Genomic DNA, 10,253 nt, shown 5'->3' on the forward strand with positions numbered 1-10,253 from the left:
GATTCGGCACATCTTTAAAACTCCACCGAGAAAGCGTATACGGATCACTCGTTCAAAGCGAGCACATGCGTTTTCAAAGAGTCAATTTGTGAGCCATTCCTGACACGGTTAGTATTACCGCACGCTAATTGATGTTATCCAATAATACTTGGCTGCTAATGGATATTCCACAGTATATTAGGATAACACTATTAGCAGAATATTATCGATTATGAAATCAGTATTGCGCGACAATACGGATCGATGTGGAAAAGAATCCGGTGTTTTAGAGGGAAACGAACTCATGCGGTGGTTGAATGATCCGCGGCGGTGGTGGCGGCGATAGCCGCAGGTCCATGTCCGTCATGTCCGTTAATGAGAACGCGGAACTACCGTTTGCCGTAATGCGCGGCCCCATATTGTCGTAAGGCGAGCCGGCGGCAATCTCGGTGGAGCGCAAGGCCCGACGCGGCAGCGTGGCGAAGCTAGATACGTTGATTGCCGTTGCTGATGACAAAGCCGCAGTCTTGCCGCCAGTCGAAACGGTGGTTGTAGCGCTGCTAACCGCGTGGACGGGGATGTCGAGAAGATCCGGATAGCAGCGCTCCGACGACGCGTCCTGCGGCAATGACACGGAAATGAAGATATTGCCGAAGATCCCAGCCGGCAGCACACCGGTGGTAAATTCCGGCGGCGGGGGCGGAAATACACCGGCGGTGGCCGTGGCGGCGCATGGAACCGCGCGAATGGTGTTCACCGAATTGTCCGCGGGTCGCAGTCGCTCGACAGTAACCGCGGCCGCAGCCATAGAATCACAAATAGAGCTGCGCTCCGCCAATTCGAGGTCACCGGTGCTACACGCCTCACCGATGCTGCCGTGACCGCTGCCGCGATCATTACTATTGCCGGGCGTCGTGGTGGTAGTCACGGACAGGTCTAGCAGCTTCTTCTCCTGGTCGCCGAAACTGCTGCTGCTTTGCAGCTTCACCTTCTCTCGTTTACTGTGTCGTCGATTTCCACCGCACAAACAAAGAACCAGCAACACAGCCGAGATGGAAGCACACGCGGCAGCCGCGCCGCCTCCAGCCAAACTTACCCAGAGCAGCCAGTTGTCGCTCTGGGAGAGAGTCGGAGCCGTATAAACACGAGGTATTGCCACACTGACTGTGTCTCGCGCGAGACCAGCGATATTCTTTGCAAAACATGCATATTCGCCGGCATCGCTGTCACTGGCATTGTAAACGGTCAGGTTACTCCATCGATCTCCAACGGTTCTGGACGCAGACTTGTCGTTGGAAGGTATGCCAGCTTCGGACGTTGCGTAAATGACGAGAGTCCCCATATAGGGTTGATCAGTCGATTTGGTAGCATTGACTGGTCCACCGTTTAATTGCCACCAAACTTCTGGCTCGGGATCGCCGCTCGTTCGACACGCCAAGCTGAGGTTACCATTAGTCTCCTCTTGTATGCTGCTTGCCAGGACGAATACTTTTGGTTCACAAGCAAATTCTGTAGGTTTTACATCCTCCCACCTACGGCCTTCCAATCTCGGTGGACCTGAACAAATTTGTGGCACGGAGTACAACTTGCTGGGTACATCGGGAATAAGCCAAGTGCGGAAATCTCGTAGTCTGCAGTCGCACCTCCATCGATTACCATCTAGCGTTAAGGTTTTCAAGCGAGCTAATCCGGATATTACCGAGGATTCCAAATATTCTAGTTGATTAGTATCCAACTTCAAGAATTCTAAGCCGGTTAGTCGGGCAAAGGCTTGTCCATGTACTTCAGTTAAGGAGCACCGTTGTAGCTCTAAATTTCGCAGATGCTGTAGTACAGGGAACTGTAGATTACGCAAAGTACCGAGTGGATTTCCGCTAAGTATCAAAATGCGCAAGCGCTCGTTTCCGAGAAATGTATCCGGCTCCAAGGTCATTACATGATTGTCCGACAGATCGATTTCGATGAGTATCCTCATATCTTTGAAAGAATTCGCATGGATACTGTAGATACCGGCATTACGCAAGAAGACCCGTTGCAGATTCACCAGGCCGGCCAGTTTGAATATCTCCTCTTTCAGAGCAGGTATCTTGTTGCCGGACAAGTCGAGCACTTGCATGTCCGGATCGAGGGACGCCGGCAGCGATGTTAGACCGGCGTCTGGACACAAAGCGGACTTCTTGCCGGAGGTCCATTTGCATCGGCAAACCGCAGGACAGTCGGTCCAATCCGGGAAAGCGGCCGCCCGTGACAGCAAAGCGAAACACCCCGTTAAAAGGAAGAGGGCGAGTAGTATGCGCCCTCCTAGAGGGTGAGGCCTTGTCACTAACATAACACCGTCCTTTTATCGGTGTCTACCCGATGTCTGACTGATCCCGTCTGATCCTCTTCTCGCCTCGAGGCGAGAACAGGCAGCTGGCTCCACCGCAACACGGTAACGATGACGACAACAGTTCTCCGTTTCACTGACGATCTACGAAACAAAGGCCTCGCATCAGCGTAATCGATTGTTTGTGTATTCAATACTTTGCGGTTGTTGTGGTATCCTATCAAAGGTTTGTGCTCACGTCGCGACAAATTTATCGTCGTCAGACACTGTTAGAGTTCGAACGCAAAAGTAGCGAATTGCTATCACGGAAAATAGGAATTTAATATAGGCAGAAGAATAGGACGGCGACCTACAAAAGATGTCGCGCATAAAAGGAGAAATATTACATTGCTGGAATAACAGATAGTTTGTGACAGATTAGAAGAGAATTATCTTGAGCTGTGGGAAAGAGCTAATACGAAACGATCGTTCATCACGATCCTCGATTTCTATGAGAGACGAATTTCATATGTAGAAGGTATCTTATCTAAAGATATCTTTACACATGTGCTTGAAAGTTCGTAGCTATTTAAAACAGATAACATGTCGGAATGCGTGAAAACGTCGGGTAGCATTGCGCGAGTAGAACAAAAGGGAGGAAATAGAATTACGGACGAGAAGTTTCTCAGTCTTACTCGAGAGTCTCATTTCTGGCCGTCTAAGCGTGCCGTCCACGACACCGAATGAGGCCGTCATGCTCGCGTGGACGCTTCCATTGTTCCTCTCAGAGGTATTCATTTCGCAGACCAGTTCTCCAGGTTCTGTCGCACCAGCAGCATTGTCAGCGAGTTCTCAGAGCTCATCCTGATTAAGTGAACGCCATAAGCGCGCGCGAACCATAATCCAGCCAGTCATTCTCCTTTATAACTGCTGCGATAATCTAAAAGAAGATTACGAGTCTCATATAAATTATATTCTTAACGTTATCACCGACGTCGGAGTGGAATACACTTACTTGCGTGTGAAGTACCAGGACAAGTTCCCCGTTCGAGCTTGCGATGATCGTACCACGATGCTGTTTATTTAATATGCGGCTCACATAAGTATAGAATGGAAATCAGAAAGAGAGCGCGCGTGACAAACTATCGATTATGCGACCGATATGAATTTTAAATCCCGCCTCGGTGCTCGTCTACGCGGTCAGCATATTAATCAACGATAGAATATGCCTGTCTCGCCATATTAATTGCTGAATCTGCTAACGGTGCTACTAACATCCCTCCCTCGCCCCGTCCCATCCCATCGGCGCGCGTCGTAATCCACACCAGGCCGCTTACTACACTTATCATAAATTAATCGTGAAGAAGTGCTCGTAGTACCACGATTAGCTCTTTCATGGAACACGAGTCTGCCAAGTTGCGGCGAAGAGTAGGTCGGTGTCACCTTTCCGCTGGCTTTCGCAGGCGCGGAATATGACACGATTGCAGCGTAATTGAGTTGGGCGAAAGTTTCTCGTCGAATTGGCGGCGAGTAGTACGGGTAGTTTCAGTTTACTAGAGTCCATCTAGCTCGTAAACGTCAAGGTGCTTCGTCGCGCGAATTAGCAACGTCGATCGCGGTACTGAACTTCGTCAACTCGGATCCTTTTTGACCTCCCTTCGGTCTTCCTTTGCTTCTCCCCCTTTCTCTCTGCGATGTTGGCCGATCTTTGGCTTAACTGACGAACGCGATGTTGGTCGGCTATCAACCGCAGGCCTTCATCAGTTTACCTCAAATACGTAAACTCGCCTCGTGAATTCGAATTAGCGCATGTAACAGGATGAAAAAGATTCCCGCGGACGCGTTTAACCAATCACGAGACCGTTTACAGCCTCCCACCGACCTTAAAGATGAACGTACACTGTGTCTCACACCCTCGGAATTTCATCGACTCCATATCGCGCAGTCGTTCTCTCCGCAACTTACAGTTCCACAACAACTTACAGGTCCAGCGACTTCACGCAAACTTTGTTGTCTACTATACCACCACGATTGCGTACCGAAAGATCAATCGACCTTTGCCCTTCAATCGAAGGACAAACAACCTTCGCGGATACGATTGTTCTTATCGGAATTCCTGCGAGGAACGAAAGAGTGAACGGAGAACATTTTATCATTTCTTTCTTTCTCCGAAACAAATGGCGATGCCTCTCTACACGTCGCTACACGCACTTCCCAACGTTTTTCCTCATCATGCGTACCCTCCACCGTAAACTTCTCCGTGTTCGTTCTCACGAGAGAACACCCCCCACCTGCGCCATGAGGTCGTCGACTGACATCGATGTCCTCCAACGCTTTCCTCTCTTCGCCGATCAATTAATCTCTGTACCGGCAGAGTCTCGACGACAACAGGCATCCGCACAAGTCGCTCTGATCAAATTCGATCTCTGCTGGATTGCGCGAGAGATGTGACAGAGATTGCACGAAGATCATTTCATCATCGGAGTCCATCTCTTTCGGAGGATATGGTCTTTAGATTTATTCCGAAAGATACTGCAGGCGATCGATTGGAGGATTGCAAACAGCGCGTTGGCACCCAAATCCAGGCCGGGTGCCCTGATATCACGTCACTCTCCGTCTTTCGACGAACGGCCGCGGAGAGCCGCAGATTTGCCGCAGCGGCCACCGACACGACGGATCTGTATCCGCGTACCCGTCCCTCTCTCGCGCACGCGGCGCCCTCTCCTCTGCGTCCTCTGTCCTCCACCCCCGCCTTCACCTTTCTCTCGAACGAATCTTCCCACTTTGCGTTTCCCTCTCTCTTTCTCCCTCTTTATCCCTCTCTCTTCCTCTCGTTCTCTCAGTACACCATCCCCCGCTATGTGCCGTTCACCCCTTTCCGGTTTCCTAGTCGCATAGCCGTTTGCGGGCAGCACCGTCGAATTCTGGGTAGCGGTTCAATGATAGTAATATCCTCCCCTTCCTACATTCAACCCCATTTGCTTCTTCAACATTCTTTGAGACTTTTCTTTGGTGTATCTTAGTCTCTTGCGAGGCAAGGATTCCGAGAAGATTGTTTCACGTACCTCAGTAGGATCGGTCACAAGGACGTGAAGCGATAGAGGCGCAACAGCGCGGAATCCGTTGAAAGCTGATAATGGTCTGACTGGTGCAGGCGCAGCTACTTCGAAGAGAAATCGATTTTCCCTTTGGATAGCTGCGATGTTAAGGTTGTCGTTTGAACGTTGGGTTAGGATTAACTGGGTTCTGCTCGCAGATTCTGCGTTATCGACTAGGTGCACTTGCGATATTCAGTTCAAGTTTCTGCAAACTTTAACTTCTGATCTATCAGTTGCATCACTACTTTATAGACAGCAAAGTACTTTGAAGTTACTAACAATATCGAAGCATAGGCAGCTATTATTTAGATAAGAAAATCTGTGAAAGAAAATCGATAATAGCAAAATGGGAAATAGTTTGCAATTAGCGAAGATGATGAAGAAATTCAATCGCACTTTCAAACATTTATTAAAAATAATACCAGGATATATTAATTATAAACAAATAATCATTGTTTAGATGAATTTTGCGAAGATAAGAAGAATTGCAAATTTCTTTATATAGGACAAGAATGGTTAATTGATGGGTAGAGGAAAAATCGAGCAAAACTACCGGGAAATGTCTCATTTTATGCATTTTTTCAAGCTTTTATTATAAGAATATAGTATAAACTTTTGCTCGCGATAGCGCTCTCCGTTGCGCGTGAATTTTTATACATATAATTGCATCTTTCAACCCCTCGCGCAGGCCACGATAGTCATAGCTTTTTTCGATAGTTTACCGATATATATATAATAATAGATCTTACGATTAGCTTATCTCGTCTAACTTGTGATCTATAGGTATATTTGGTTTTTCTTCTTCTGATTTAACTGGAAACATACTTGGCAATTCACGTCTAATAAGTACAACGAAGCATTTTTTTTTATCTTGACCTCAACGTGGGCGTCGACGGTCGTCTTCTTCGCGCGTTCTATCTGCCGTAATTTTTTTTGTGACCCGGCGTCACCCGCCTGTAATTGATATGTCAATTTTTTTCCTTACAGCGAAGTTCCAGCTCGTTCCGGGGAGAAGCGTAGTTACTGCGAATGTTGACCTCACGGCAGTGCTGGGTATTATTTCCAGCTATTGGCTGAAAGGATATACAATGGAATGATTTTTATCAGAGAAAAAATATGCTTTTTTATAAGCTGTGGCAGCTCCTAGGCAAAGAGATTTTAATAATAACTCAATAAAAATTCTCATAATTTAAAAAAAAGAAAATTGTACGTAATTTTGTAAATTTTATGACAATTAGAAATGTATATATTAATTTTATTTTATTGGTCTATATATAAGAGTTTGATCAATTTTGCTTATTAATACCTTTGTAATATATGTCCTTGTTCATCGTCGGACAATTCTTCGGACCCTGAACACATGATATAAGAATTAGCGCAATGATTTTTATAATAGAAAAAATACATATTGATACTATTATAGCATACCTGAACATTGAAATCAATGTTTGTCCGAACGGGACGATGATGAAGAGGTTGCGGTGGTCTAAAGTTATTCGCAAGCGGTGCATTTGGCTGTTTTTCATCCCCTTGCATTAACTGCCTCAGAGCGTGTAACTACAATAATTATGGAAATAAGAATTGCAAAGCATAATATAAGTAATTCAGAGTTTAATACTTTGAGTGCTGTTCTTCTTTTACAGAGTATTTGAGATAAGTAAAAGATATTATTAAACTATTTAAATTTAACAGAAAAATAATATATTTTTATATGAATGTGATATAATTCGTTCGTATAAAGAGATTGTATTTACCGATGTATTTTTTGTATTTATAATCATGAGTGAGCTTGAATATTACATAAACTTTATGCCCAAAAAATAAAAAATAAAAATCATCCTTAATCTGAATCAACATTCGTTATTGAATAATGGTATGAGGCACAAGTGATTTTAATGCCTAGCTGAATGCGATCGATATCAATAATAACAGAATTTGCAATTCCGATGGAATAGCTAATTTAAATACGTGATCGATTATCACAAATATTATTATATGAGTATGAGATTGCTTAAGTTATACATTAGAAACAAACATTTGTCGGTTTACTACTCGCAGCTATTTTTATAAGGTCTCTCAATGAAACTTCATTCTATTAAAGTCAGCTGCTGTACTTAACTTGAGAAAAAGCTAAACAGCAACTCACTGAGTTAATTACGTATTCGCCAATATACATACATATTTCGTGCGCTACAATAAGATTATTGTGAAGAAACAAGATTTTAAATACTTTGTTATTTTTGCTGTTATTTATGCTATAGAGAATTTGTTCATTCTTGAAATCAAAACATTTCTTGTTCAATTTTACGCTTGAAAGAACAAACGACTAAATGTCAAACACTGTCTTTTTTTTACAGATTTCTGTAAAACCTGTCAAGCGTGATTTATGATTGATGACATTGCTCCAAGGTACGAGCTTAGTAAGTGCCTCATTTCCACCTTTATTTCGCAACTTACTTTATCCATTCGTTAAAGCACGACCGTCGTTCCTCGATGTTTCAAAGATTCTGTCTCTCTTAATGATCAAAATTGCATAATTGAGTGGGGCCATACTTCGCGTCGCGCGAACGCTCGAATGCGGGGGGCGTGTGCATGCATTTTATAAGAGTCGGTAGCGGCGATACTTGCCTGCTGCTTGGTGATGTATATAGGCTTGTTGAGGATGATCCATGTAGTGGTCTCGTGACACGCCGGCATCGTGGTGGAGCCGTCATACGTCATGTAATGCTTCGTGTCCGGCAGAAGTTCGCGCACCCCGAAACGTTTAATTTCCATGGCCTGCCCTGTGCAATTCATACGATCGATAACGTCAACTTCGTTCGTGTATACGTAATGCATACACATGCAATGTACGCGTGTTACTGCCCGATTGCTGCCCGATGCCACGGTATACACAGCTGATACGCATATTGTTACGTATCACTAAAGTTATCGTGCATACACCGCTCGATTGTATTTGCATACGTCAAAGAACACTCGCGTTCCCTTAAAGAATGATGGTAATTATCGATTTATCTTTCCGATAAAAAGTTGGCGACAATAGCCCGTGCAAAGTTTTTAAAAAGTTATAACGCATGCTGCCATCAAACTTTCGAAGGTACATCAATCTTGCAGCTTTTTCATTCGAATTGTACTTTTATCTCAAAACATTAATTTATAGAGAAAAAAGAAAAAATGAAAAATGAACGTGTTAATATACATATTTCAGTTTTTATCAATTATCGATTTGTGGCAGAAAATTCTTAATGTGTTATTAAAATGTATCGTTAAAATGTTATTTGAGTTAAACATTATTCATCACTGCAAAAAAAATGGTATTTTATAAATATTCGTTCGTTGCGTCGTTATGAAAGAAATGTAATCCTGCATTAATTCGTTCGATATGCTAATCTTGACTAATATGAGAACTCTCTGAGAATTTTTAAACTCATGCAGCTAAAATTCGTCTGCTAAAACTAGATTATCGTTTTTGTTGAATTGATCGCTACTCCTCCGCGTCGTACTGTTATCCCGGAATTTGTTACGTTATTGGATTTCTCACCTCCGTATTTGATTTTATCCAGCTGCTGCGTGAACGTTCTCAACTCCGGGTTCGAGAGGTCGCCCACCTAGAAAAGGACCGAGATCGTCTATGACGTATCGCTTATTCCGAGCTTTATTTAACATGTGATAAGCATTTATAGGAGAGATTGGGTATATACCTGTAAAAGAAGCGATACCGCTACGATCCCCTGCGCCCTGTGCAAGGCATCCGAGAAGTTGTTATAAAGCTGCGAGTTGAAGCCGAATATCTGAAGCTACGAGAAAAAAAGGCTTTGAATGTATTTAGAGACTCAAGATTAAAGAAGTTTTTTTCCTTTTTAACTTAAGTGCATCAACGAGAATTTAATTTCGATTCTTCCACAAACAAGCTTTGAAGTTGAAACGAAAAAAATCGCGAGGAATGTCGGAGGTTTTGAAATATTTTTATTTGTCTCTTTGTTATTTCGTACCTCGGCAGGAAACGCATGTCCATCGACGGTGTGCTCGCTGCCGATGCGATCATCCGCGCCGAAGTGCAAATGAATCTCGTGAAATTGATAACGATAACTGAGCGGACCACCGGAGATATTGACGGGATGGCGGGTGTCGTTCTCCACAGCGAACACAACACTATGGCCGGTGTTCGCCAATACGCCGTTGATTCTGTGCTTATCCAAATGAAGCGGTTGTAAATTTGGGTCGAAAAGCAGTTGATTAGGATCGAGATTGACTGGTGATTGTCTTCGACCTTTGTTACAGAGCCACCATTCCGGGTTGATGAGACCCCAGAAGGCAGGACCTTTAAATAATCGAAGGAATTTTCAGATCATATTAGATAAAGAGAAGGATATTTAATTGATAATGATACCAATTTGGAAACCGATCTGGCTTACCAGAAATACCATCGTATGTCCACCATTCCTCCCAGCTAACGGGTGTCGATTCTGCAAATATTTTGTTATTAATAAGTGATATAATCTCTATGAGAAATCCGATAATTCATAAATTTACGAGAATTGGATAAATGCATTGTTTGGCGCTGAGAATGGACAAAAGACTCTTTGTGTTGATTGAATCGCATTAAGTAAATGTATCGGACGTCATAATCGCTTCTAATAGCATAATATTATTTATTCATTGAATTATGATTGAATGATCCAACGTTCATGGAGTAAAAAGTTTTTAATACTCGAATTTCTTATATAAAAATTCAATAATAGCAGCGTCAAACTTTGATAAATATATCAGAATTAAAACACACATTGTAAAATTAAAATATTATATTATTATATTATTTTATATATATATATATACACACACCTATATATATATATATATATATATATATT

General features: G+C 43.3%; 2 protein-coding genes across 2 annotated transcripts; both read right to left on the reverse strand.

Moving 5' to 3' along the window:
* Positions 1-265: 265 nt before the first annotated feature.
* On the reverse strand, positions 266-2,308 carry LOC105626453 (leucine-rich repeat-containing protein 24). The gene has a single exon (XM_012207755.1). It carries the CDS (start codon positions 2,306-2,308, stop codon positions 266-268), a length of 2,043 nt encoding a protein of 680 aa, XP_012063145.1.
* A 4,130-nt stretch (positions 2,309-6,438) lies between these two features.
* LOC105626641 (carbonic anhydrase-related protein 10) lies at positions 6,439-9,934 on the reverse strand. The gene is made up of 9 exons (XM_012207934.1): positions 9,916-9,934; positions 9,798-9,848; positions 9,375-9,703; positions 9,084-9,179; positions 8,924-8,990; positions 8,011-8,165; positions 6,811-6,939; positions 6,689-6,734; positions 6,439-6,455 (listed from the first exon to the last, which is right to left on the reverse strand). Exons 1-9 carry the CDS (start codon positions 9,932-9,934, stop codon positions 6,439-6,441), a joined length of 909 nt encoding a protein of 302 aa, XP_012063324.1.
* Positions 9,935-10,253: the final 319 nt, after the last annotated feature.

This window comes from Atta cephalotes (assembly GCF_000143395.1).
Source record: "Atta cephalotes unplaced genomic scaffold scaffold00005, whole genome shotgun sequence".
Classification (NCBI taxonomy): Eukaryota; Metazoa; Arthropoda; class Insecta; order Hymenoptera; family Formicidae; genus Atta; species Atta cephalotes.

Excerpts from the sequence above, each read along its gene's own strand:
- LOC105626453 (XM_012207755.1), bottom strand. The coding sequence starts at position 2,308 with ATGTTAGTGACAAGGCCTCACCCTCTAGGAGGGCGCATACTACTCGCC.
- LOC105626641 (XM_012207934.1), bottom strand. Across the intron at positions 8,991-9,083 it reads CGGTATCGCTTCTTTTACAG|GTGGGCGACCTCTCGAACCC; the intron begins GTATATACCCAA and ends GTCCTTTTCTAG. Across the intron at positions 8,166-8,923 it reads GGATAAAATCAAATACGGAG|GGCAGGCCATGGAAATTAAA; the intron begins GTGAGAAATCCA and ends TGAATTGCACAG.